This window comes from Monodon monoceros, unplaced genomic scaffold (assembly GCF_005190385.1).
Source record: "Monodon monoceros isolate NGI ecotype Baffin Bay Population unplaced genomic scaffold, NGI_Narwhal_1 Super_Scaffold_7, whole genome shotgun sequence".
NCBI classification, from domain to species: domain Eukaryota; kingdom Metazoa; phylum Chordata; class Mammalia; order Artiodactyla; family Monodontidae; genus Monodon; species Monodon monoceros.
This window is the reverse complement of record NW_021703784.1, coordinates 12314980-12338926: the sequence shown is the minus strand read 5'-3', so window position 1 is coordinate 12338926 and position 23947 is coordinate 12314980. Positions and strand designations below refer to the sequence as shown.

At 55.3% G+C, this 23947-nt stretch overlaps 1 protein-coding gene across 3 annotated transcripts; it reads left to right on the top strand.

The window, feature by feature from the left end:
- Positions 1 to 217: 217 nt before the first annotated feature.
- On the top strand, positions 218 to 18098 carry OAF (out at first homolog). 3 transcript variants are annotated; one of them, XM_029207648.1, is made up of 4 exons: positions 218 to 989; positions 14880 to 15014; positions 15901 to 16081; positions 16780 to 18098. In XM_029207648.1, exons 1-4 carry the CDS (start codon positions 717 to 719, stop codon positions 17043 to 17045), a joined length of 855 nt encoding a protein of 284 aa, XP_029063481.1. In that variant the 5' UTR covers positions 218 to 716; the 3' UTR covers positions 17046 to 18098. The 3 variants fall into 3 exon arrangements, with proteins under 3 accessions (XP_029063481.1, XP_029063482.1, XP_029063479.1); XM_029207649.1 differs by lacking the exon at positions 218 to 989 and adding an exon at positions 5803 to 8274; XM_029207646.1 differs by lacking the exon at positions 218 to 989 and having other exon boundaries at positions 5804 to 15014.
- Positions 18099 to 23947: the final 5849 nt, after the last annotated feature.

Genomic DNA, 23947 nt, shown 5'->3' with positions numbered 1-23947 from the left:
GAGGTCTGATTTTGCAGAAGCTTTGTAGAAATTCGCTGCGTCAGAGGAACTAAAAGACCAAACAAAACCCCTTAAACACCAAGCCCGATTCTTTCATCCACGTGGCACAAGAACAAGCCAAAAAAAGGGAGGCGGGGGAAGAGTCACCCGTCCCGCCCCTGCTGGGAGAGTCAACTCCTGGGCCAGCCCGGTCGCTGCCGGGCGCGGCGGGGAGGGAGGGCGATTGAGAAAGCCCTGTTCCCACAAGGCCGCCTAGCACCGGTCCCCTCGACCCGCGCCGCCCCCGTCCGCGGCCGCCGCCGAGCGCGGGGAGCCTCCGCGGGCCCTTTAAGGGCCGAGAGGTGCGCGGTCTCTTTAAGGCAGGTCCTGGCGGTTTCTGTTTTCTGAAGGAAGTGACGGGGGGTGGGATTGAATGAAAAGTGCAAAACAGAGTCTCGGAGCGCCGGAGTCGGGGGCCGTGGGAGCCAAGGCACTGGGCCGAGGGGGCAGACGGGCCCTGGGAGCGCGGTGTCCGCCTCGGAGCCGCCGGGGGACGCGCGACGGAGCGCAGCCCACGTGCGTCGGCGCCGCGTCGCGTGCTCCCCGCGGCAGAGCCCCTCGGGGAGCCGCGCCCCGGCGCCGCGAACTAGCCTCCAAGTTAGGGCGAAGTTTGGCCGAGCCGCTCCCCGCCCGCCCGCGGCGCGCCGGTACCGCGAGGGCGGCGGCGGCCCCCGGGGATGCGCCCACCCGGCCGCGGCGGGGTCCCCCCGGCGTCCCCTGCGCTGCTGCTCCTGCTGCTGCCGGTGCTTATGCAGCTGCTGGGGGCGCCGCGCGGCGAGGGCGCGGGGACCGGGGCTGGCGCGCCGTCTGAGCTGCGGGTCCGCGTGCGGCTGCCCGACGGCCAGGTGACCGAGGAGAGCCTGCAGGCGGACAGCGACGCCGACAGCATCAGCCTGGAGCTGCGCAAGCCCGACGGCACCCTCATCTCCTTCACCGCCGACTTCAAGAAGGTGAGGCACCCTCGCTTGCCCCGGGGGGACCTGCGTGCCTGAGCGCTCCGGGGTCCCAGTCGCACCGAGGCCAGCAGACGGAAGACTGGGCCAGGAGAAGGACGCGACTTAGCCAAGGTCACGCCGGGCTCTTATCCACACCTCTTTGCCCTGTTCCCCAGCGCCTAGACCCGGCCCTTCATTCTCCCCCAAGAACTGCTCTGCTTCCTTTCCGATTCTCCCCTCCAGACTTTCACTTCTTCTCTCTGGGTGCCCAGGCCACCAGACCAGCTCCCCACTTCGTCTTTCAACTCTCCACTCTCCGAGAGCCCTCTAGGTGCAGACCTTACTTCAAGGGAGTCAATGTTAATAACCCCGTCTCCCTTTTTGGAGTCATTTTCTCAGGCTCTATCAGGGAAAAATCCTGGGCCAGGCATCAGAGGTCCTGGGTTCTCGCTGTGTGACCTAGGTCAAGTTCCTTTCCTTCTCCGGGCCTCCTTTCTCACCTCTGTACAGAGCAAGCCGGTGGCGCCAGGCCTCCCAGCCCTGACATCTTGGAGGCTATGTGCCACTTCTCCTTGTTTCACTTTCCTGGGCTGGGGGAGGGGGTTCCTGGGAAGAGCTGCTTGTCCCATGTCCCTCCCAAGCCACTTCTCCTCTTTCGTCCAAAAGTCTGGGAAACTTGTAGCGGAAGACCTGGGGAGAGGCCCCAGATGAGGTCCCCAGGCTATGGGAGAGGTGCCACCTCTCACCCTGCTTGGCAGGAGGGCTGGCCAGCCCCCAGTTTTGGCCTAGATTGTGGGGAAGTGGGTAGAGACAGCCTCTCCTGAGTGTGTGTGCGTGTGTGTGCGTGTGTGTGTGTGTGTGTGTGTGTGGTGGAGGGAACCAGTAGGTGGGCCTGGCCCCCCAGGATTGGGGCTGGGGTAGAGAGTGGAGGTGCTGGGCTTATCAGGAAGTGGGCCTGGAAGGGCGGTGAGTGACTAACGGTGACCCAGCAGCAGGAATCCTGGAGGGGGGGAAGGTGGGTGAGGTGTAGGTACACAAAGGGAGTCTCCTGATCACCTAAAGTCCCCCTCCCCGAGTCCCTCTCCTGATAAAGAGGCCCTGTGAGGCTCTGTCTCTGGGGGAGTGGAGCGGTGAGGCCCATGGCATAGGCAGCAGCTGGGGAAGCCCAGGGCCGTGGGACTGTTGCCTGAGCCATCTCTCTCTCCTTCCTCTTAGAGACTGGGAGCTGGGGTGGCGGGGAGAGGGTAGAGTTTGGAGTGTCAGCTAGGGACCCAGCAGAATCACCCGAAGATAGTACCAGGTGGGTGGGTGGTGATTCTGTGGGCGGTGGAGGTGGGGCTTGACAGCTGATCTGTCCCTGGACTCCTGAGTTTTCACTGACAAGGGATGTAGGGAGACCAGTGGCGGGTGGCAGGTTGTGGGGGGAGGGGCGGTTGAGTGTCACGATGGGGAGGACTTTGCGACCCTTCCTCACTCAGCAGGCCCAAGCTAGGTTCTCAATTCAGGTAGGGGCAGGTGAGTTTGTGTGTGGAGAGAGGGAAGCTGACAGGGCCAGAACACCCCCAGAGTCCCCACTTAAACTCCAGGGGAATTTTGTCAAGTCTCTTCTTTTCATAGAAAACCCAAATAGTGGCTGGACCCTCCCCAGGAGACAGGGATCTAATCTTCCCTTCTGACCTTCCACTGAAGCCCTTTGTCCTTGTGAGTGAGCCTCAGGCCAGCCTATGAGTCTCCCACCTTCCTGCCCACTGCGCATTGTTCTGTGGCTGTGCTGAAACCCTAGAGAGACTTCCCCGACCCTGGCACCTCTCTGGCAGCCAAGGCTGTGGCTAGGACACTGGTTGAAAGAGTCAAGGGGTAGAGCTCAGCTTTTATAGCCTCTAGCTGCAGCATGAAAGATTTTATTGCTCTATCCTGAGGGTGAGGGGAGGGGAGAGGCAGGGTGGCAGTGGGGTGAAGGCCTGGGGATTGGGGCTGAGGGTGGAGTAGGGGGCTGACTGCCCAGTTAGAGAATCGATTCAGAGCTGATTGTAAGAGCCTCATTTTTGCTATTTTTTTATTATTTTATTTTATTTTATTTTTTTCCTTGTTAGTTATTTTAAATATAGCAGTGTGTACATGTCAATCCCAAACTCCCTAACTATCCCTCCCCCCAAACCTTACCCCCTGGTAACCGTAAGTTCCTTCTCTAAGTCTGTGAGTCTGTTTCTGTTTTCTAAATAAGTTCACTTACAGCATTTTTTTTTTTTAGATTCCGCATACAAGCATTATTTCTCTTTCTCTGACTTACTTTACTCAGTCTGACAATCTGTAGGTCCATCCATGCCGCAAATGGCATTAAGAGCCACACTTTAATCCCCACAGCGGTCCAAACCACCACCCAGGTTTCCAGAGTGTGCTTTTCAGGTTAGCCTCTGACCCAGAAGCTGGCATTTCACACCCACCCCTGGCATCTCCAGTTTCATCAGCAAGGGAGGGAACTGGGAGTGGAAAGTATGGAAAGGGAACCAGCTTTCCAAGGTCCCCTCTAACTCTGGGTTTCTCAGATGGCCTGGAGCAGGGTGGAGTTGGGGAAGGCTGGGAGTGGGGTTTATCTCCACCCCAGTCCGCTGTCTGCATTGGCCAGAGCAGCTTTTCTACGGGATCCTTCTGGGGTGGGTCACCTCTCTTGTTGCCCGCCCAGTCCTCAAGATCTCTGGCAGCTTTCCACGAGAAGCTTCTATCTAGAAGTAATGACTTTTCCTGTAGGAAAAAGTCCTGGATGTGGTGTTTCTTTTGTTTCATGTACCAAATCCATTTGGGGTGGTTTGGAAACAGTCCCTAGTCCACTTGGGAATAGTGACGTTGGCCATTTTGCACATCTGGGAGACAGTCCAGACTGAAATGAGACAGACCTGGTTTAACCCTGGACAAGCTACCTGATCTGTCCAAGCCTTCATTTCTTCATCTGTAAAATGGGGATAATAATGGTACTGATCCCATGGCCATGGTGAGAGCTAAACAGGGCAATGCATATGAAATACTCACTGTGTGTCAGCTGATGTGCTCAGTGCTCCAGAAGTAGAAGCCAGTAACTTTCATAATCATGGTTCACATCACATCTCAACGTGGCCCTTCCCTGCTAAGCCTGGGTGCAAAGGGGTTGAATGACTGACCCAAAGTCACACAGAAGGTCAGCACTGAGCCTGGAAGAGCCTTAATCCTTCATCATAAGCTTCTCTTTGAAGCTCCATTTATTAGTCAGAGTTCTTCGAAAAACAGAAATAATAGGGTAGAAATACAGATCTACAGAAAGAGATTTTATTACGAGGGGTTGGCTCATACGGTTACGGAGGCTGAGTCCCGCGGTCTGCTGTCTGTAAGCTGGAGGCCCAGGAAAGCCCATGTAGTCCCAGTCTAAGTCCACAGGCCTGAGAACCAAGCGCATTGATGTCTGAGGGAAGGAGAAGATGGATGTCCAGCTCACACAGAGAGAGCAAATTTGCCCTTCCTCCACCTTTTTTGTTCTATTCACACCCTCAACAGATTGAATGATGCCCACCCATCCTGGTGAGGGCCACCTTCTACTCAGCCTACTACTTCAAATGCTAATATCTTTCTGAGACAGCCTCACAGACACACCCAGAAATAATGTCTTGCCACCTGTGTGGGCATCTCTTAGCCCAGTGAAGTGGAAACATAAAGTTAACCATCACACTCCAAAATTGCTGGCCAGCCCCCTAGCAGGGAGCAGCCATCCCTGTCCTGTCAGTCTACTCAGGGCAGCAGCGAGGCCCCTTGTGCTGGATGCAATGCAGCCCTCTGTCTGGATGATCTCACCACACACCCACACCCCCCCCCACACACACAACCCACCCCCCCACCCCTTCCACCCTCCCTGTTTGCCTCTGCTGGGATGGGTCTCTAACATGGCCTGGCCCTCCCCACACTGCCGCACTGGACCTAAAGCCAGTAAAGCTGTAACAGTAATCAACCTGCTCTAGGACACATATGTAGCCTGGAGCCCGGGCAAGGATGATGAACTCCACAAGCAGCCTGGAGCTACCGAATCACCATCGTGAGTTACTGTAAGCCCTGCCCACAGGCTGCTGCCCGTCAGGCAGATCAGGCTGCAGCTCTCAGAGAAGTGCCAGAGCTCAGCGACTCCCAGACTTTGCTGCACATCTGAATCGCCTGGGGAGCTTTAGAAAACCCCGAAGCCTAGGCTGCACTCCAGACTAATTAAGTCCCACTGTCTGAGGCTAGGAACCAGGCAGCCAGAATTTTAAAGAGCCCCTGGTGATCCCAATGAGCAGCAAAGTTTGGGAAGCATTGGCATAGCTGCTCCAGGGAAGAAGGGGCTTGCAGGAGGTTTCAGGTTAGACTGTTAAATGAAGGTAGATCCCAAACTCAGTCACTTCGTTGAAACCTGTCATTCTACCCACAATAGTCCCTAATGTGTTTCAACAGCATATTGGGCTTAATTCTCCGTGCCCTCAGTGCAGGATCTAAAATTCATCGCACACTGTCAACAAGCAGTGCTCTTCTTGAGAATCCAAAGCCTACGTATGTTATTATACCCGGATGTACAGACTTACTGGGCATATTAATAGCGGGCATGGCACCATCCCGGCTTTTGGTCTGACAGCCCTGTTGGTCCCCGTCCCCCAGGCTGCTGTGCCCATCCAAGTATCTCTTTCCCCTCTGTCTCCCAGTGTGAGTGTCTAAAAGCTGTGGGAGGGGATGAGTCATGCTCAAGCGGTTTGGTGCTGACTGGACGGGGAGGGTGGGGCTGAAAGATTAGACAAAGTCATGAGCAGCTGCGTGGGGGTTGGGGGGGGGTCATGGCTGCAACTGGAGGAAGGAGCCACATCCAAGTGTGTAGAGGGAGGGGGTCAAGAGGGGCCTCGGGCTGGCGCCAAGATAAGGGGAGCCATATAACAGGGTGAGTGAGCTTGAGGTCACTCTGAGGGACCCAGAGAGATTGGAAACTTGCACCCTGCTCTGGGCCCCAATGGTCCAGAGAGCACCAGCGTCCCTGCCCTGGGGCTCTCCGCCTTGGTGGGGGGAGCAGCTTCAGCCTGTGAGAGATAGTCAGCAAAGATGTGGAATGTGCAAATGGCCATGTTGCTGCCTGAGGCTGTTTATTCTAACAGGATATCACATCATGGGATTGTCAGGCAGGACAAGCTTTTAGAGTCCAGTCTCCCCCTACCCTGCCTGTGTTCAGTCCCTGCAGTTTGGTGATTTGTAGTAGGGGTATTTGTTGGAGAGGATGTCTTTTGGGGGAACAGAGGGCAGTAGAGGTGCTTACAGGAGAGGCCCAGAGTTTTTTGGTATCCAGGGTATTTCCCCACCCTGGCAGTTCATGAGAAGTCACCAGAAAGAATGATCCGGCTTGTGTCCATGGAACCCTCCGGTCTTAACAGCAGTCCCTCTGCCATGTCTGAGGAATTCCTCCCCGCATCAGGGATCAGCAACCCTGCCCTGAGGTTCAGCCCAGCTCCTGGAGTCTGGCAAGCATCTCCCACCCGCCGAATGCCTATGTCCAGATGGAGTCCTGGCAAAAGATCCCGGGTCAGGCAGTGAGGACTGCCACCTGGGACAAGTAAGTGGCCTGTTGGGATGATGGGGAGAGGCAGAAGTGAGGTTCTTCCTACGAGGCTTCCCAAGGTACACAGAGGTGGTGATGGTGGAACAACAGAGACCAGCTTTGAGGTAAGAATCACATATATCTGAGCTGTCAGATCACACACTGACAGTTGCTTTCACACACCTGGCCTCATTCGATCCTCACCGCTACATCATGCAGCAGGTATTGCTTCCATTTTGCAGATGTGCAAACTGAGGCTCAGAGCTATGAAGTGACTTGGACGAGATCAATAGCTAATGATCCAAGTTTGGGACCCGGGGAGCCTTCCACTATATTCTGACTGCCTGTGCTACTATGGCATATAATTGGGCTCCTTCTAGAAGGCTGAAGAAACCTGAATAGGGGAGGGGAGAGGGAAGAAGGAGACTGAAAAAAGCCTTGGTGCAGAGGAACAAATCTACAGAGAAAACCTCCTCTGTACAGATTTGGGCTGCGCCCCTCCCCCAGGCTCATCACAATTCCCCCACCCCACCCCTCCCACGAGTTTTAAGTTTTGACCCCTTCACTGCGCCTGAGACACTCCCCGTTCCCCTCCCACCATGGCCTCTGGAGAGATGGGGGGTGGGGGTGAGGGGACCATTTTTAAAACATCTCACAGATACTACTGAGCACTCACTATACATTTTTCTGTCCTTTCCCAGCTGTGTGACTTGACAAATCACTTAACCTCTCTGAGCCCCAGGTTCAGACATGACACAAACACAGTGTGATGCTTGCAGGCGTGTTGTGAGCAGTGAGTAAGAGGCCTCAGCGAAGCAGAGGCCAGCGAGGGCACGTGAGAAGAGAAATAGCAGTTCTAGCCGGGGCCCCAGCCCTGCTTCCTCAGGCCGTTAAGCAGATGGTTCCTGCTCTGGGGACCAAAGCATTATTAGGATTCCCGTCCTTTCAGCTGGCAAGCGTTGAAGTGGCTGCCACCGAGGTTCCCACGAAGGGCTGGGGGCGGGGCTGGGGCTGGGAATGCAGGTGAGAGGGAAGCATGGCGCCCCACCTCGGGAGCCCTGAGTCAGCAGGACATTGGGGCGCAGTTGATCCACATACAGCCACACATTGTTCCAGGGGCAGCCGGGACACTGGCGACCTCTGGGATTTGGCTGACAGAGCACTGGGGGCACTGGGAGGGGGCAGGCGGCACTGCCCCCAGCTGGTGGTGGCACTGATGTCCCGTAACAAGAAGCCTCTGTCCGGGCCTAGCCCTGAGGGTCTGCAGGCAACTCGTAATGGGGGCCGCCTATGTCCTGGGCACCGGCCAGGGAATGTGCTTGGCCTGGCTTTGGGTTGAGTCCATTCGCCTCTGTACCTGCTTGGAGAGACAGGGCAGAGGGGCCAAGGTGCCCCTGAATGTGCCCCGGGGCAGCCAGCATGGGGAGAAGAGGGCGTTCGTTCCTGGCTGCCCCTCCAGGGGGACCCCTCACCTCCCCAGTGCAGTGAAGTTCGCTCCTTTCCAGCCATAAAGCAGCCCCAGTGCCATAAATACTTGGGTTGGCTCAGCCCGGGCCTCAGAATCACACAGTCCGGTGTGACGACGGGAAGGAGACCAAGATGGTAGAGGAAACTCCCAGGAGACAGCATCAGCCATCCAAGGGCAAAGAGGAAAGGGGAGTCGGTGCTTTGTGGAGACCCTGGAGAGGTGGCCTTCAGCCTGGACTGTGCAGCCACCGTGGCACAGAGGTGGGCTGGGAGAGCGGCTTTGAGGGAAGGGCAGCTCCGCCATCAGGCCCTCTTAGTTTTCAGGTCCCCTGTGGTGCAAGGCTGGGCTGACAGCAAGGTCTGAGACAGGACAGCCCCCCCCCCACCGCTCCCCACTGGGGGCTGAGGAAGGCCCCTGGGAGGGTGACGGGAAGGCAGCAGGAAGGCAGAGGAGGAGGGGAGGTCGGCCAGGCTGAGGCTGGGGCAGCGAACGAACGTAGGAGAGGATGCCCACGAGGGGGTGTGCAAGGCAGGGGAGTGTAACAGCATGTGTGCAGAGGCTTGTGTGTGAGATGGGGTGTGAGACATGGCGTGTGAGACTTTGGGGGAATTCAAGGAGGGAGGGAGGGTGTGGGAGAGACTGTCGGAAGGAGGTGGGCCTGTGAGACAATCTGTGAGGGCTGCCACGTGTGACTGAGAGAAAGGGGGAGGTGGGGAGCCCCCCGGGAGAGGCTGTGAGGGAGGAAACGTGCTCATAGGAGCAACGGTGTGAGGGAGAAGGGACCGTACAGCCGAGCCACAGCGTGGGCCCTGGCGGGAGGGGCCTGGGGGGCCTGGGTGCCGCTGGGTGAGGGGTAGGAGATGGTGGGAGAATCAGCACGTCTGGGTGAAAGATTATGGCCATGGGACCCATGAATGGGGGAAAGCAAGTGTCTGTCTGTGCATCCAGTTACGACCCGACTCGGCTGCGAGTAACATAAAACCCCACAGCAGCCGAAGCGAGAGAGAAGTTCGTTTCCCCCTTTCAGTCTTATCTAAGGCTGGAAGCCGGCAGTTGGGCTGATATGACCGCATCACAGTCGTCAGCGCTCCGGTGGGCTCCGTCTGTGGGGTTGCCACCCGTCCCCAACACTGAGGTTTCCCTGGAGCTTCTCCTCAGGAAGGCAGCAGCAGAGGCCTGGCATGGACTGTCTGCTCTTGGAAGTGCAGAGAGCTGCCCCCTGCTTTTCCCAGAACAGCCTTCTCTCTGTGAGATACAGTGGATCTCTGGCAGCGTGGCAGGGAGTGGACGCAAAGAAGAATAGAATATTTAGGAAGGGGCTCGGGGCAGGGGGAGCTCGGAAGAGCAGAAGGATCACTGGATTGAGTCAGGAGATCTGGGCTCCTGGGCCTGGCTCTGCAGCTGTGTGACCTTGAAGGTCACGTCCCCTGCTGGAACCTCACTGGAGCATGAACTAAATGATCCCCTAAATCTTCTAGAAGCCCAAATTACAGCTGTAGGACGACCAGCCTGCAGAAGCCCAGTTACAAGGAAGCCCAAGAAGAAAGGGCCGTCTTCTTTTTGGAGGCGAGGGGGTTGATGGAGGCCCCAGAGCACTGGTCCATTCTCTCAGCTTTGTGCCAGACTCTGAGGATACTGCATAAATAAGTGGAGCCCTGTCTGGGGCTGGGGCACAACACGAAGGGCCTGGGGCACCTGTTGCCCAGGCAGAAGACGCCGCATGAGGACGGGGCCCTCTGCCGAGGCGTTTAGGTCAGATGCACACTGGCCCAGCACAGCTCAAGTTTCTGATTCAGCTCTAAGCCAGAGATCCATTCGTGTCCTACCCTGGCTCGAAACCCAGCGATGACGCCCAGTGATCTGCTAGATGAAGCTCAGACTTCTTTGGCTGGGCTCTCGGACACTGTGCCCTGCCCTCCTGCCGGCCAGCCTCCTCCTTCCACACTCAGCCCTCCCCTCCCCGGTACCCCCCTCACTTTCCTCAGCACCCTGGCCTGCTCTTGTTTGCCCACTCAGTGCTTCATTTATTCATTTCCAGATAGGTACTGAGCGCCTGCTGTATTCAGGGGGCGGGGATACACTGCAAATAAGATACTCTCCCAGCCTCAAGGAGTTGAGTCTGGAAGGAAAGAGATCATTGCGGACACAGTGGGATTCGTGCTCTGGAGGCTAGGGGTTGGGCCTGGCCAACTCTGCTGGAGGGTTGGTGAGGGCAGGGGTGATGGATGCATTTGAACTGAGTCCTGAAGGATGATGGGCAGAAGGGGACAGCTCATCCCTGGCAGAGGCATCAGCTCATGGCCTCGCTCATTCTGGGAACCGCCACCTCTTTGGTTCAATGCTCAGAGCTGTCAGCAAAGATCTGGATGCCAGCCTCTGTGGGGTACACTTTATGGTGAGGACAAAAGGAGCCTTGGAAGGGCACTGGGCCAGATTGTGTGACAGTAGCATGGAGGGAGGGATGGGGTGGGGGCATTAAGAGGCCTTGGTACCTTCCCATCTTCTGTACATGCCTCTCTCTTTGCTAGAAAGCCACCCATCCTTTGACTGTCCAGAACCACTGAAATGTCCTTCGCTCTAGGAAGCCTTCCCTCCCTCCACCCCTCCCAGGCCCATCCCTAAGGGGACAAAAACGCTCCCTCCTCCATCCTTTGCCCTATAGCATTTTGCATAAACCTCACCCTAGGCCTTATCATAGTGCGCCGACATCAGTTGTAGGTCAGCCTCTCCTATGAGCCCCTTAAAGACAGGAGCCTTGGCCTTGGTCATGCCCACTCCCCTGTCCCGCCCTGGCGCCTGTGAAGGCTCTGCCCTATGCAATCAGTGCTCTCCCACAGATTTGCCGATTACCTGCAAGCTCCAGCAGCCACCTGACTTCTCTCGGCCTCAGGTACATCTCTAGGAGAAAAATTTTTTGTCCTGCCTCTGCAGGTCTGGAGTAGATCACAGCTGGAGCAAGGCCAGGGATTGCAGCAATAATAGAGAAACTTAAGGAATCCAGCCCACTCTGTTCTGAGACCTTTCACTCATTTTTCCTCACAGTAATCCCTTGAGGTGTAGGTATTGTTAGTTGTACTCATTTTACACATGTGGAAACTAAGATACAAAGAGGTTAAGCAAATCCCTCAGGGTTACAGGGCTCATATCAGCAAAGCCAGGATTTGGACGCGGCCAGCACTGGCTCCAGAGCCTTTGCTCTTAACTACCGTGCTCTTTGGGAACCTTAAAACCACCCCCAAAGGACTTCAGCAAATGCTCTCTCCGTGGCCATACGCTCTGTGTGGCCCAGTTTCAGCCCTAGTACTGGCCACTCCACTTCTTCCTGGTGGCCTGGCTCCTGGTGGGCTGGAGTTTCTTGGGAGCTCGTGGGAGAAGAAGCCTTATAGAAACTGCCCATCTTGGGAACCCTAGCCTGAGTCCTGGGCCTGGGGAGCCTGCCATGGGCTCTTCCCCAGCTGTGTGGTCTTGCCTTGGGAGTTAGGGCACCTCTGGGTGGACCATCCCAGGGGACTCTCGGGCGAGCAGGGAACCTGGGAGCCAGGCATCCATCTGGCCTGGGCTTAGCGTTTGGCCAGATGTTCCTTGGAGCAGGGAGACCTCTCCCCCTGCCCTGCCCTCTGTGCTGGAGGGAAAGGGGGCCCTGGAACCTTAGTAGTTACTCTGAGGTGTGGGGAGTAGAAGGTAGGAGGGACACTGGTCATGATGACGGAGCCAGAGATCCAGATGCTTGGGCTGCTTGTCTCCCTCCCGGGGCTCAGCACATGGAGTATGGTTTCCCGGAGACATAGCATTAAGAAGGCTGGAGAATTCAGGGTTTAAAGAGGCTCTGGGCAGGGCAGGCAGAGGGCTTAGAAGGGTGATCCTGCCTCATCTTACCCTGATGTTTGCGTCAGATGCTGTTGTCGGTTAGTCACACAGAGCCTTGAATAGGAGCCGCCACGTTCCCAGGGCAGGTCTGCAGAGGACATACAGACCACCGCCGACGGGCACAGCTAGAAGAGGGCACTGCCTTCTCATCCTGGCTCTGCCACTCGCCAGCTGTGTGGCCTAGGGCAGACCACACTTTCTCTCTGGGCCTGAGCTTTAGTTTCTTTAACTGGGCATCAAAGAAATTGAACTCGTTGATCTAGGACGCAGCTGTGCATTGTGGTGGTGAGAGCTTGGGTTTTGGAGTCAGACTGCCTGGGTTAAAATTCTGACTACATTTCCTCTTGGTCCCATGACCTTGAGCAAGTTATCCATTCCAAACTCGGTAATAATCATAGTTCCTATCTCCTCTTGTTATAAAGATTTTAAACCGGACGATACATCCTTTTTGACTCATGGTAACAATGACTTGTCCCTTCCAGTTATAAACTTCAATAAAGCTTTGTCCTACACAAATAAATAGGAGATAATAGAGGAAATCTATCTCAACAAAAAGATTCTCATCCCCTCGCTTCACCCCCAGTCAGGTTCCCATTTTGGTAGCGTTTTGTTGTCGTTGTTGACATTGTTGTTTAATACGGAAGCAGGGAAAATACTCTAACAGATTTTGTTCGCCCCCTGGTCTGGTCTAAAAGTTCAAATTCTTTCTCCTGCTAATGGTAGACGGGTGATAGATATCCAAGCAATGAGGCCACTTGGGGCATCCCTCAGACCACAGGCGGTGACACGTGCCTGTGGTATTGGAGAGGATGCTGTGAATATACCAGATGGGTTCTTTTAAAGGGTCATTGCTGAAATTACCCCGGAGGTGGAACTTGGATCCTGCCTGGGGGTCCTGCCAGGGACATCCGCCTGACTCAGCCCCGGGAGGGAAAGTCTGGTATCAAGTCTCACCTGGCAGGAACTGAGCCCAGAACAGAAAATACACAAGTGTACCAGCCTCCAGTCTCTCCTCAAACGACCTGAGGGGGTGGAAGATTGTATGGCCCAGGCTGGCGGGACAAGCAGATCCCAGCCTCGTGGCCCAAGAGTGGATTTCCTGTGGAGAGTAAGCTGAGGTTATCCGAGCTCTGATTCACCTTGCCTGCAAGTCTGGGACCATGAGGAACCTTATGGAACCTTTCTCACCAGCTGGGTCTCAGTTTCCCTTGCTGCAATCTTGGCGGAAAATCTCCCTGGACACTCCCACCCCTCAATGTTCCAGAGATCATTTACAGTGAAAGGAAGTAGGGAAATGTCCTTGTAGAGTCAGAGGACTTCCAAAGGGCATGGGGGTTTGTGTGAGGACAGCACTGACTAGTTTCAGATCACCTGGGACACTTGCTGGTCACCTGCAGTGATGACAGTGGCCCCGGTTACCACTGCTGAGCACGTACTCCGGGCGGACATTCTGCTGTGCTTTCCCTCCACACTAACTCATTTAGTCGTCACCATAAGCCTCCAGGTAAAAGTGGCATCATCCCCTTGGGCTTCCCTGGTGGCGCAGTGGTTGAGAGTCCGCCTGCCGATGCAGGGGACACGGGTTCGTGCCCCGGTCTGGGAAGATCCTACATGCCGCGGAGCGACTAGACCCGTGAGCCATGGCCACTGAGGCTGCGCGTCCGGAGCCTGTGCTCTGCAACGGGAGAGGCCACAACAGTGAGAGGCCCGCGTACCGCAAAAAAAAAAAAAAAAAAGTGGCATCATCCTCATTTCACAAACGAGGCTTAGATGGGAGATAGACTTGTATGCCGGCTAATACAATGTAGACTTGGAGTGGAACCCTGGGCCCCTCACTGCCTCTACTGGAATCCAAGGGGGACCCTCAGACCCTGTTCTCAGAGCATTTCACTCTGGCACATGGACAGTAAGTGCTCAGTGAATGGGGGTTCTCAGTGGGCGAGGCCAGGGCACGAACACTGAAGGATGCATAGCTACACAGGGCTATATACCCTCCGTGCTGGTGCAGGGCCATTGGGGTTCCTGGAGGAGAACCATCGTTGTGGCTTGGGTCCCTCCCAGGCAGGGGGGCTCTTGACGTATTCAGACCACTTCTGACTGGGACCTGCTGACTTCTCACCGCGAGCTGTTAGCCAAGGCACAGAGATGGGTGAGAGCAAGGGACACCTCAGGTGCCCAGGGTTCCAGCAGCCAGACTGGGAAGGGGACCCGATCCCACCGCCCTTCTCCCTTCTCCTTCTGCCCTCCCCCTTCCCCCAGCCTCTCTGATTCATGCAGTGAATCAGTGACAGGAAAGAGCCCTTGGCCTGCTGGTAATGCCATTAGTAACCCCCTAGGGGAAAGGGGAAGTGGAGAGGGAAGGGGAAAGGTGAGCCAGCCCAGCTCCCTCAGGCCAGAAGGCCACAACAGGGCTGCTGTGTCTTGCCCTTAACCCCACCCTGACCCCACTACCTCCATCTGAGATGCAGGTGTCTAGGAGCCTGGCTGACCAGAAGCACCGGGGGCATTCTCCCCAGACCTACTGAATGGGAAAGTCAGCGAGAGAAACTCTAGAATCTGTACTTGTAAAAACGCAGCCCTCCCCCATGATGCCGTAGTCAGGTGGTTGTAGGGGCCCTGACTCACCCTGATCAGGGTGATATGGGGGTATCACCAAGGGGAAGCATCAGCTATGAATGAACCAGGAGCCGAAAGGGGTGCTGTTTCCTTTAAGGTGACGTTCTGTACTTGTAAACAATTTTGTTTTGGAAAGCTTTCCAGCAGTTCCCTGTGTGAATTTTCCAGGAGGCTTTGGAACATCTGGGGTATGTTCTTTCTTTTAAGTCACAGGTTTAAACGGGAAAGAGAAAATTTTCCATGCCGGCAAGAGGGAGGCATCTATTGCAGGGCAGCGTCCAGGCCTGTGTCCTCTGCAGGGTCTGAGCTGAGCACTGGGTGGGCTGGTGAGGAGGCCCCGCCCCCTCTGGCCGGTTCCCATTCTTCTGCTCTTCTCCATCAGGATGTGAAGATCTTCCGGGCCCTGATCCTAGGGGAGCTGGAGAAGGGGCAGAGCCAGTTGCAGGCCCTCTGCTTCGCCACCCGGCTGCACCACAATGAGATCATTCCCAGCGAGGCCATGGCCAAGCTCCGACAGGTGAGTGCCCACCCCGGACCTGCCCCAGAGCCCTCACCCCTGCAGCTGACCCTGGCCTGGACCCTACCCCAGCCTCAGTCTCCCACCTGATCGCTGGCACCCCACTCTTACCCTGTAGTCCTGAACCCCTTAAATATGCCAAACCTGACCCCATAACCCCAGATCCCTAATCTGCCCTGAACTCCCATCTCCCAGCTTCTGCCAGTCCCCTAATCTCAGCTCCTCCCCGTTTATGATGGAGGCAGGTCGGATCTGCCTCCAGGCCGAGGGCCACCACTCGTCGTCCCGGTGACGCTGGACAAGTCACCTCGCCTTCAAAACCCCTGTTTTCTTACTGAGAGATGGGTTATGGTGAGAATTAAGTGGGAGAGTGCATGTTAAGTGTTCAGTGCGGCCTTTGAAACCCTCAGCCTGTTGCCCTTCTCCCGGTCCCTTCCTGGACCCCGGGCCTCTCCCCGGCCTCATTTAGGTTCCCTGAACTACCCAGCAGGAGCTGTCCGAGGCCACTCCCTTTTACCTGCTTTTCCCGGAGTGACTCAGTTGCCTGGATGTTGGAGAATACAGGGCCCCAGAGGTCACTGACCCTGGGACAGTTCGCCTCGCCTGCCCACTTCCAACGCCACCCCACAGCAATGGGTCAGAATTCTCCCTCAGGCCCCAGAGGTCAGCCCGGGCGGCCACTGGCTGAAAAGGCTCGACTGCGCCCTGGGTATCAGTTTCTCCGCTAGTTGGAGGGGGGCTGGGTGCCCCTTGACTGCCACCCTGCCAGTGGCCCCAAGGATCCGAAGACAGCCGGCGTGGGCTTGTCTGACTCTCAGCGACCAGGGAAAGGGTGGGCAGGGGGCCTTCTGAGGCTGGGTGGGAATGGCTCTTCTCCTCCATGCAGAAAAATCCACGGGCAGTGCGGCAGGCTGAGGAGGTGCGGGGCCTGGAGCAGATGCACATGGACGTCACCGTGAACTTCAGCCAGGGGGGCCTGCTGAGCCCCCATCTCCGCAATGTGTGTGCTGAGGCCGCGGATGCCATCTACACCCGCCAGGAGGACGTCCGGTTCTGGCTGGAGCAAGGTCAGCTGGGTGCTGCCCGCTGCCGTATCGTCTCAGATATGATGGGAAGCAATGACAAGATATGGGAGGTCTAAACCCAGCTGGGACTGGTCAGGGAAGGCTTCCTGGAGGAAGTGATGCCTGTGTGGCTCTTTACTGAGAGGAGTCAGCAGATGAAAGGAACCAATTCCAGGTAGGGACGTGGAGAACTGTGACTCTGCTAGGCCCCGGGGAGGGAATGCCCAGGCACAGCCCCCCTCAGCCCTGCCCTTAGTGAGAACACAGATGGAACCTTTTGTCGTGGGACATGGGCACAGGAACCAGCGTCTGGATGGGGCCCAAAGATGCCCATTCCCAGCTGCCACCTCTTCTGCCACCTCTCAGAGATCAGCTCCTCTCTTTCCCTTCACACCTTCCCAGGATCCTTGAGAACGCTTCCCATCTTTGCATGGTCCCTGCCTATGGGACCTCACTGCTGGCCCATCTCTGGGTCACCTTTCCCAGGACTGTCCTGAAGTCAGACAGACCTGGGATTCAGTCCTGACTCCCCTACCTACTGTGTGACCTCAGCCAGATGGTTAAACCTCTCTGGGCCGGTTTTCCCACCTGTAAAACAGGGATGATAACACTTAGCCCATAGGAGTGCCGGGATGCCTGAAGGGGCCATGCCAGGGGGCCCCCTACCCTCCCCCATCCCTGACCTCCGCCTTCTCCCCCAGGTGTGGACAGCTTCGTGTTCGAGGCCCTGCCCAAGGCCTCAGAGCAGATGTTGCTGCCTCGCTGTGGGCAGGTGGGGGACCGCGGGAAGCCCTGCGTCTGCCGCTACGGCCTGAGCCTGGCCTGGTACCCCTGCATGCTCAAGTATTGCCACGGCCGTGACCGCCCGACGCCCTACAAGTGTGGCATCCGCAGCTGCCAGAAGAGCTACAGCTTCGACTTCTACGTGCCTCAGAGGCAGCTGTGCCTCTGGGATGAGGACCCCTAGCCGGCTCGGGATGAGGGCTGGTCCCGGAGACAGCTGCTGGGGGCCCACTGCTCCTCCCCCAGCCGCCAGAGGGCGTGGCCACCCCCAACCGAGGCCTTATTGCTGTTCCTTCCCTCCTAATCCCGGAGCCTCTGGCCCCCGACTTGTCACTGTGAAAAGGGGTGTGGCACGGCAGGGGTTAACTCATGAAGGCAGCCCCCCCAATCCCATGGGGACAGAGGGAGAAGGGGGTTCTCCAAGCTTGACCCCCGCATCTCCCCTGAAATGTTCGCTTTCAAGCAACCAAAATAGGACAGCGTGACTCTATTTAACTCTTTGCAGGTTTAGACCCTGGAAGGTGTCGATGCCTGTGACACCCACCTCCCCACGCCCAGCCCCCTGCCCCACCCTCCAGAAGGAGCTGGCCCCTGTGCCCAACAGCGGGGGCATCCTTGCGCCAGAGAGGGGGCAGCGCCGACAGCAGATCTCAACATGTTCTTCTCACTACTGGCCTCTGAGGCTGCCCGGGGGCCAGCTGGGGGCCCCCCCACCCTGAGACAGACCACAGGTGCCTTTCCGCAGACCTGGACTTTGCCGAGGGAGCTGGAGTCGGCTTGCACCCTCGAAGCAGAAATATTTTTGTAAGGTTTTGGGGCAGGGAGGGAGCATGAAGTATGAGGAAAACTTGAATCCCAGATTTTTAATGCAAAGTATTTATCGTTTGTACCAGAAATAAAAGTTTAAATTTTTACTTGGCTGATAGCTCTAGACTCGGAGTTCTGAGAGAACTTTTGGCCAATGCTGCCACCTGGCGTCAGGAGAAGTGTCCCTGTGCTCTTGGTGACCCATCTTGGGACAACAACTCCTAAAGCACCTACTGTGTGCTCAGCCTTGTGTTGGGGGGAGAGGATGTAGATGGGGGTGGGTATTATTAGGAAAAGATATGACAAAATTTCTGCGCTTAAGAAGATGAGACATACATAGATGGGCAAGCCAGGCAGTAAAAGACCCCGTGACACAGACTGAGATGTGAGATACGGTGAAAACTCTGGAACCAGACTTCCAGGGGTCAAATCCTGGGCATGATTTTTTTTTTTTTTTTATTTTATTGAAGTATAGTTGATTTACAATGTTGTGTTAGTTTCTGATGTATAGCAAAGTGATTCAGTTATACATATATATAATAGTTTGCATTTGTTAGTCCCAAACTCCCAGTCCATCCTTCCCCCACCCCCTTCCTTCCCTCCCCCTTGGCAACCACAAGTCTGTTCTCTATGTGAGGCTGTTTCTGTTTTGTAGATAAGTTCATTTGTGTCATATTTTAGATTCCACATGTAAGTGATATCATATGGTATTTGTCTTTCTCTTTCTGACTTACTTCACTTACCATGATAATCTCTAGGTCCATCCATGTTGCCGCAAATGGCATTGTTTCATTCGTTTTTACGGCTGAGTAATATTCCATTGTGTATATGTCCCACATCTTCTTTATCCATTCCTCTGTCGATGGACATTTAGGTTGTTTCCATGCCTTGGCTATTGTAAATAGTGCTGCTATGAGCATAAGGGTGCATGTAAATATCTTTTTGAATTGGAGTTTTGTCCAGATATATACCCAGGAGTGGGGTTGCTGGATCATATGGCAACTCTAGTTTTTGGAGGAACCTCCATACTGTTCTCCATAGTGGCTGCACCAATTTACATTCCCACCAACAGTGCAAGAGGGTTCCCTTTTCTCCACACTCTCTCCTGCATTTGTTATCTGTAGACTTTTTAATGATGGCCATTCTGACCAGAGCAAGGTGATACCTCATTGTAGTTTTGATCTGCATTTCTCTGTTAGCGAGGTTGAGCATCTTTTCATGGCCCTGTTGCTGGCCATGATTCTTATTTGCTGTGCAATCTTGAGTTACTTTACCTCTCTGTGCCTCAGCTCTCTGAGCTATAAAATGGGCTTAATTGTGAGACTGAAGTGAATTTATACGTGTCAAGTGCCCAGCACATAGTAAGTGCTCACTGTGTTAGCTGCTATTAATATTGTTACCGTTAGTGAAAAGAGCAGACGTTTCCTCATTTATAAACCCAACACAATGGAGCCAGACATCCTGAAGGCCTCTTCACTTCAAGAGTATCTTCTAGTATAAAGAGGCTGTAATATGAAGTGCCGGGCTGGGCACTGAGGACTTTCAAGGAGGAGGGATGTGCAGGCTGAGTTGATTGGGGAAGGTTTCCTGGACAAGATGGGACGTGGGTTGAGGCTGCAGGCTGGTAGGAATTTGGCAAGGTGGAGGGGACTGTATGAGCACAGGGCAGAGACTGGAGTCTTTCAGGTGTTGGGCAGGTTCCAGGGGTCCCAACTCCTTAGGAGGGAGGAGGCTGGGAGTCAGAGCCTTCCTCACAGGCCTTGGAGAAGAAAAGGGGCTGGCAGGGCTGTCCCCCTTACTCTGCTCCCCAGCACCCCCAGAACAGGCTGCTGCTGCCCATTGAACTGTGCTGGCCAGAGGGGTGTGTTGGGAGCTGGGCTTGCTTGATGGTCAAGTTAGTGGTAGGGGAGTGGGGAGACATCCTTTTCAAGTGGGCGTGCCTCTCTCTGAACCTGTTTTCAACAACCAGCTTCAGCCGTGCTGGGGGGCAATTTGGGGAGGCCTTCCTCCCCAAGCGTTTTTCTCCTTCACCTCCTGCCCAGCCCCTGCTCCGGGTGAGGGAGGGGATTACTTAGAGAAGGCATCTCCCACCCCTCTTAACTCTGTGGGTGTGTCTTCATTGCTGGGGGTGGTGGTCCCCAAACCATATGCCTTCCCTACTCACTTCCAAATAGCCAAGAATAATACTTTTTAAAAAAGTAATGTTTTCAAGACTTGGAGTGTTTTTCTGATCTTCCTTGGGGAGGGGGGGGATGAGCACCTCCAAGCCTGCCTGTGTCCTGCAGGGAGGGGCCTGCTGGACACTGTCATTACAGACCACCCTGCCTGGGGCCCCTTCTCTGTCTCAGGGCATGGAGATGAGAATTAAGATTCCCTGTGACTTTGGCCTGACCCTATGCTCAGACGAAGTCCACGCCTCCCATCATTCCAAGGAACCCTCCCAACCTCCCCAGCCAAGCTCTGGCTCTGCCATGGTGCCTCCAATTGGAAGTGTCGTATTTGTGTTTATCAGACTCAGAGCTTGTTACCTAGATGTAGATGGTCAGCTATTCGAGAGATAAGGCTTTACTTTCCTCAAAAGTCCTTTGTGGATGTGAGAAAACACCTGCAGAGGTCATATACCTACAATAGTTCTCATTTCTTCAGGGTTGACAAAGTGCGTTCATATAAATGAGCTCACGTGGCTTCTTTCAGCGATTCTGTGACATTTTATGAATGCGGCTCACCTGTGAAACGATGTGACTTGCCCAAGGTCAGAGAGTAGTGAGGACTCCAAACCCAGCCTTCTTATGCCACGCACACCTACAACCCAAATGGGTTTATCGGATGGGCCCACCGGAACCTCAGCACGGCGCACCGGGGGACGGTGAGCAGGGCCAGCCCTGCAGTAGCCATCACTGAGGACTGGGTGGGTGGGTGGGGGGGGGAAATCTCAAAGCTCCCCTGGGACTGATGTTGGCAGGAACAGGCTTCTGATTGGTTCCCTTGGCCAAGGTCAGCAAGGCCTTCGGGTGGGAGCCCAGGAGACCAGATCTCAGCAGTGTCTGTTCAAGCCAGAGGAGCTAAAAGTGGTACCAGGCCTCCCCGGCAGGATCGCCCGAGCGCGGCCGGGCCTGTACTTTCTGTGGGTTTTCTTCAGGCTCCTCTCCCTGCGGTCTTGTTAACCACCGGATGTCTTAGGTGGGGAAACTGTGGAGCCCTACAGCTGGAGCATCTCCGCCCAGGGCCTTCGTGGGACCTGGATAGGGTGCGTGGAGCTGTCAAGGAATCTGGCAAAAAGTGGGGCAGGGGCCGCTCGCCAGGAGCAAAACTTGAGGCTAAAAATTCACGTGAGGAATGTGGGTACCGGCCTAGTCCCACCTCTGGGTGACCTTGGGTGGGTCACCTCCCCTTCCAAGCCCCCAATTCCATCATCCCCTAAGAGAGAGGGCTTGTCTAGACTGTCTTCCCCGACACTGGCATTCACCGTGTAACTGCTCCCTGGTATCCTACTGCAGGTTATTAGCCATTTGGCTACTGATGGGCAATGGACTGGCTCCTACGGCCGGTATTTGGTTGATACTGTCGAATCACCTCCAAATGGTGCTGTCCAAATTTACATTCTCACTAGCAGTGTGTGAGAGGCCCTGTTTCCACACTTTCCTGCTGTATCAGTCAGGGTTCTCCAGAGAAACAGAACAGAATACACACACACACACACACACACACACACACACATATATATATATACACATACATACCTATATATACACAACTGTATACATATATATACAGTTGACCCTTGAACAAGGCAAGGATTAGGGGAGCAAGAATCAAACATCTGAGTGTGATTTATAGCTGGTCCTCCATATCTGTGGTTCCTTAGCATCCACACTTCTGCATCCACAGATTCAACTGTGGATCGTGTAGTACGATAGAATTTACTATTGAAAAAAATCCCCCGATAAGTGAACCCAGGTAGTTCAAACCCGTGTTGTTCAAGGGTCAACCACACACACGCACACGCACACGCGCGCGCACACACACACGCGCGCGCGCGCACACACACACACTGATTTTAGCTCACGTGACTGGGGATCTGGGCAGCTAAGGGCTGGCAGCTGGCAGGTTAGGCAGAAGTTGATGTGGCAGCCTTAAGTCTGAAATCTGTAGCGCAGGTCAGCAGCTGGGAACTGAGATTCAATTTCTATGTGAAGTCTTGAGGCAGAATTCCTTCTCCAGGAAAGTTGTTTTTGCTCTTAAGGCCTTCAACTGATTGGATGAGCCCCACTCACATTAGCAAGGGTCATCTCCTTTACTTAAAGGCAACTGACTGTAGATGTTAATCATTTCTACAAAATACCTTCACAGCAACACCTAGTCTAGTGTTAGACCAAAAACTAGCATCATAGCCTAGCCAAGCTGACAGAGAAAATTAACTACCACACCTGCCATCACTTTATACTATCACCAAGCGTTGGTCATTTTGACCGTGAGAAGCATCAACGCGTTCTAGGGTTTATCCTCCGATATGAACAAGTGACCATAGAGAGGTGACTGGCCATGCTGTTTCCCCGTTTGCCCCTCGCCCCCTGCGTTCTCCACCTCCCTCTGCCCTGCTCTGTGCCCCAGGACTCCAACCTCTGGATTGGTCTCCCCTGGGCTCTCTCACCTCTGGCTCAGCCAGGAAAAGCACCAGACGTCAGAGGGCAGGATGAGAGGGACTCTGGGGCTTGGATTCCCCGCCCCTTACTTCCTCAGCACCACGGGTCTGGCCCTGGCTTCCTTCCTCCAAGGCTCCAGACCTCCTTGCACTCCTGGACAACTACTCATTCCTCTTCAGCCCTAGCTTCTCAATGTCCCGTAACCCTGCCGGCACCTCTGTAAATAAGCAATACTTCATTAAAGGCCCTCTGAGTTCAGCTGATTGTTTTCCTGTAGAGATCCTGATGACGACAGCCATCCCAGATGGGGACCCAGAAGGATGGACGGTGGATAGGAAGAGGGCCAAAGTGAGGTGGACGGAGGCCCACGTGCTTCTGCCTGGGAGAAGGTCCAGACCTCAGGGGGCTTCCGGTCAGACAAGGGAGAGAGAAGGCGGGTCACAAGCTACCTCAGGACCCAGGCCTGCAGAGCCTTTCAGGGGTGGCAAATTAGTGGTCCTGGCTCCCGCTGTGGGTCTCCCGCTGGGAGAATGTCCTGACTCCTAGGGGAGCGGGGGGCGGGATGAAGGGACACTGTACCCTCAGCGCCCTCCTTTCCTGCATCCCAGGAGCAGAAACCTCTCTACCCCCTGCATCCATACCTGCCTTTCAGGATTCCCGCCCATCCTGACGGTGGGGAAGTGTCCCTTCTCCCCGACTCCAGGGCTTTGAATCCCAGCCCTTCCCCTTCCTCTCTGGAGAAGCGTTCTGCGCTCTTCCCCCGGGATCTCGCTCTTTCCTGCCTCCTGCCCATCTGTGCTGAGAGTGTTTAAATCTTTCCCATTTAAAAAGCGCAATCAAAAGCACCTCAAACCCAAGCCCCACTCCACCTCTGCCCTATTTCTCCTTGTGTCCTCACAGTCAAACTTCTTGCCAGACTCCCCCTCCTCTCCCCCCCCCCCCCCCCCCGCCCCATGCCGTGGCACTCAAGCCTATGCTGTGATGCAATCAGGAAAAGTCACCTGCTCCTGAAACTGGTGAATTATTTCCACCTAAGTTAGGCCAGATTCAAGGTCCTCCCTGTGCACATACCATCACCTTCACTCACTCATGGTTTTCCACCTCTTGTACTCTGTGATCTAGCCTCCTTGTACTGTGTGGGCTCCCCCCAGTGTGCCACACACCCTCCTGGCATATGCTGTTCCCTTTGCTTGTACAGCTTAGGCTCCCTTCCTCCTACTACCTCTTTCCTGGGGATTTCTGCTTAGATGTCCCTGCCCCTAAGAAGCCTTTCCTGATGCCCACCCACAGACTCAGGTAAGACGTGCCCTACTGTGGGCCCCCATAGTCCCCCCTATTTCCCTGGTACAGCACAGGCCCCAGGATGACGGACTTACTGTTCGCTGGTCCGCAAGCATCGCCAGCCTGTGAGCTTCCTGAGGGCAGGGATACTGCCTGGTCTCTGTTCCGTTCCCTGCCCCTAGCGCAATGCACAGCTCCGATGGGTACTCAATTCCCAGCTCCAGATGGATGAGCGGACCGATGACGCTGTCCTCCTATGTGTGCGGGTGTAGGATTGGCGTGGAGCTCAGAAGCTCCGGAGGGCAGTGTGGGAGGTAGGACGTTTTAACCAGCAGAGCTGTCCGGCAACAGGACT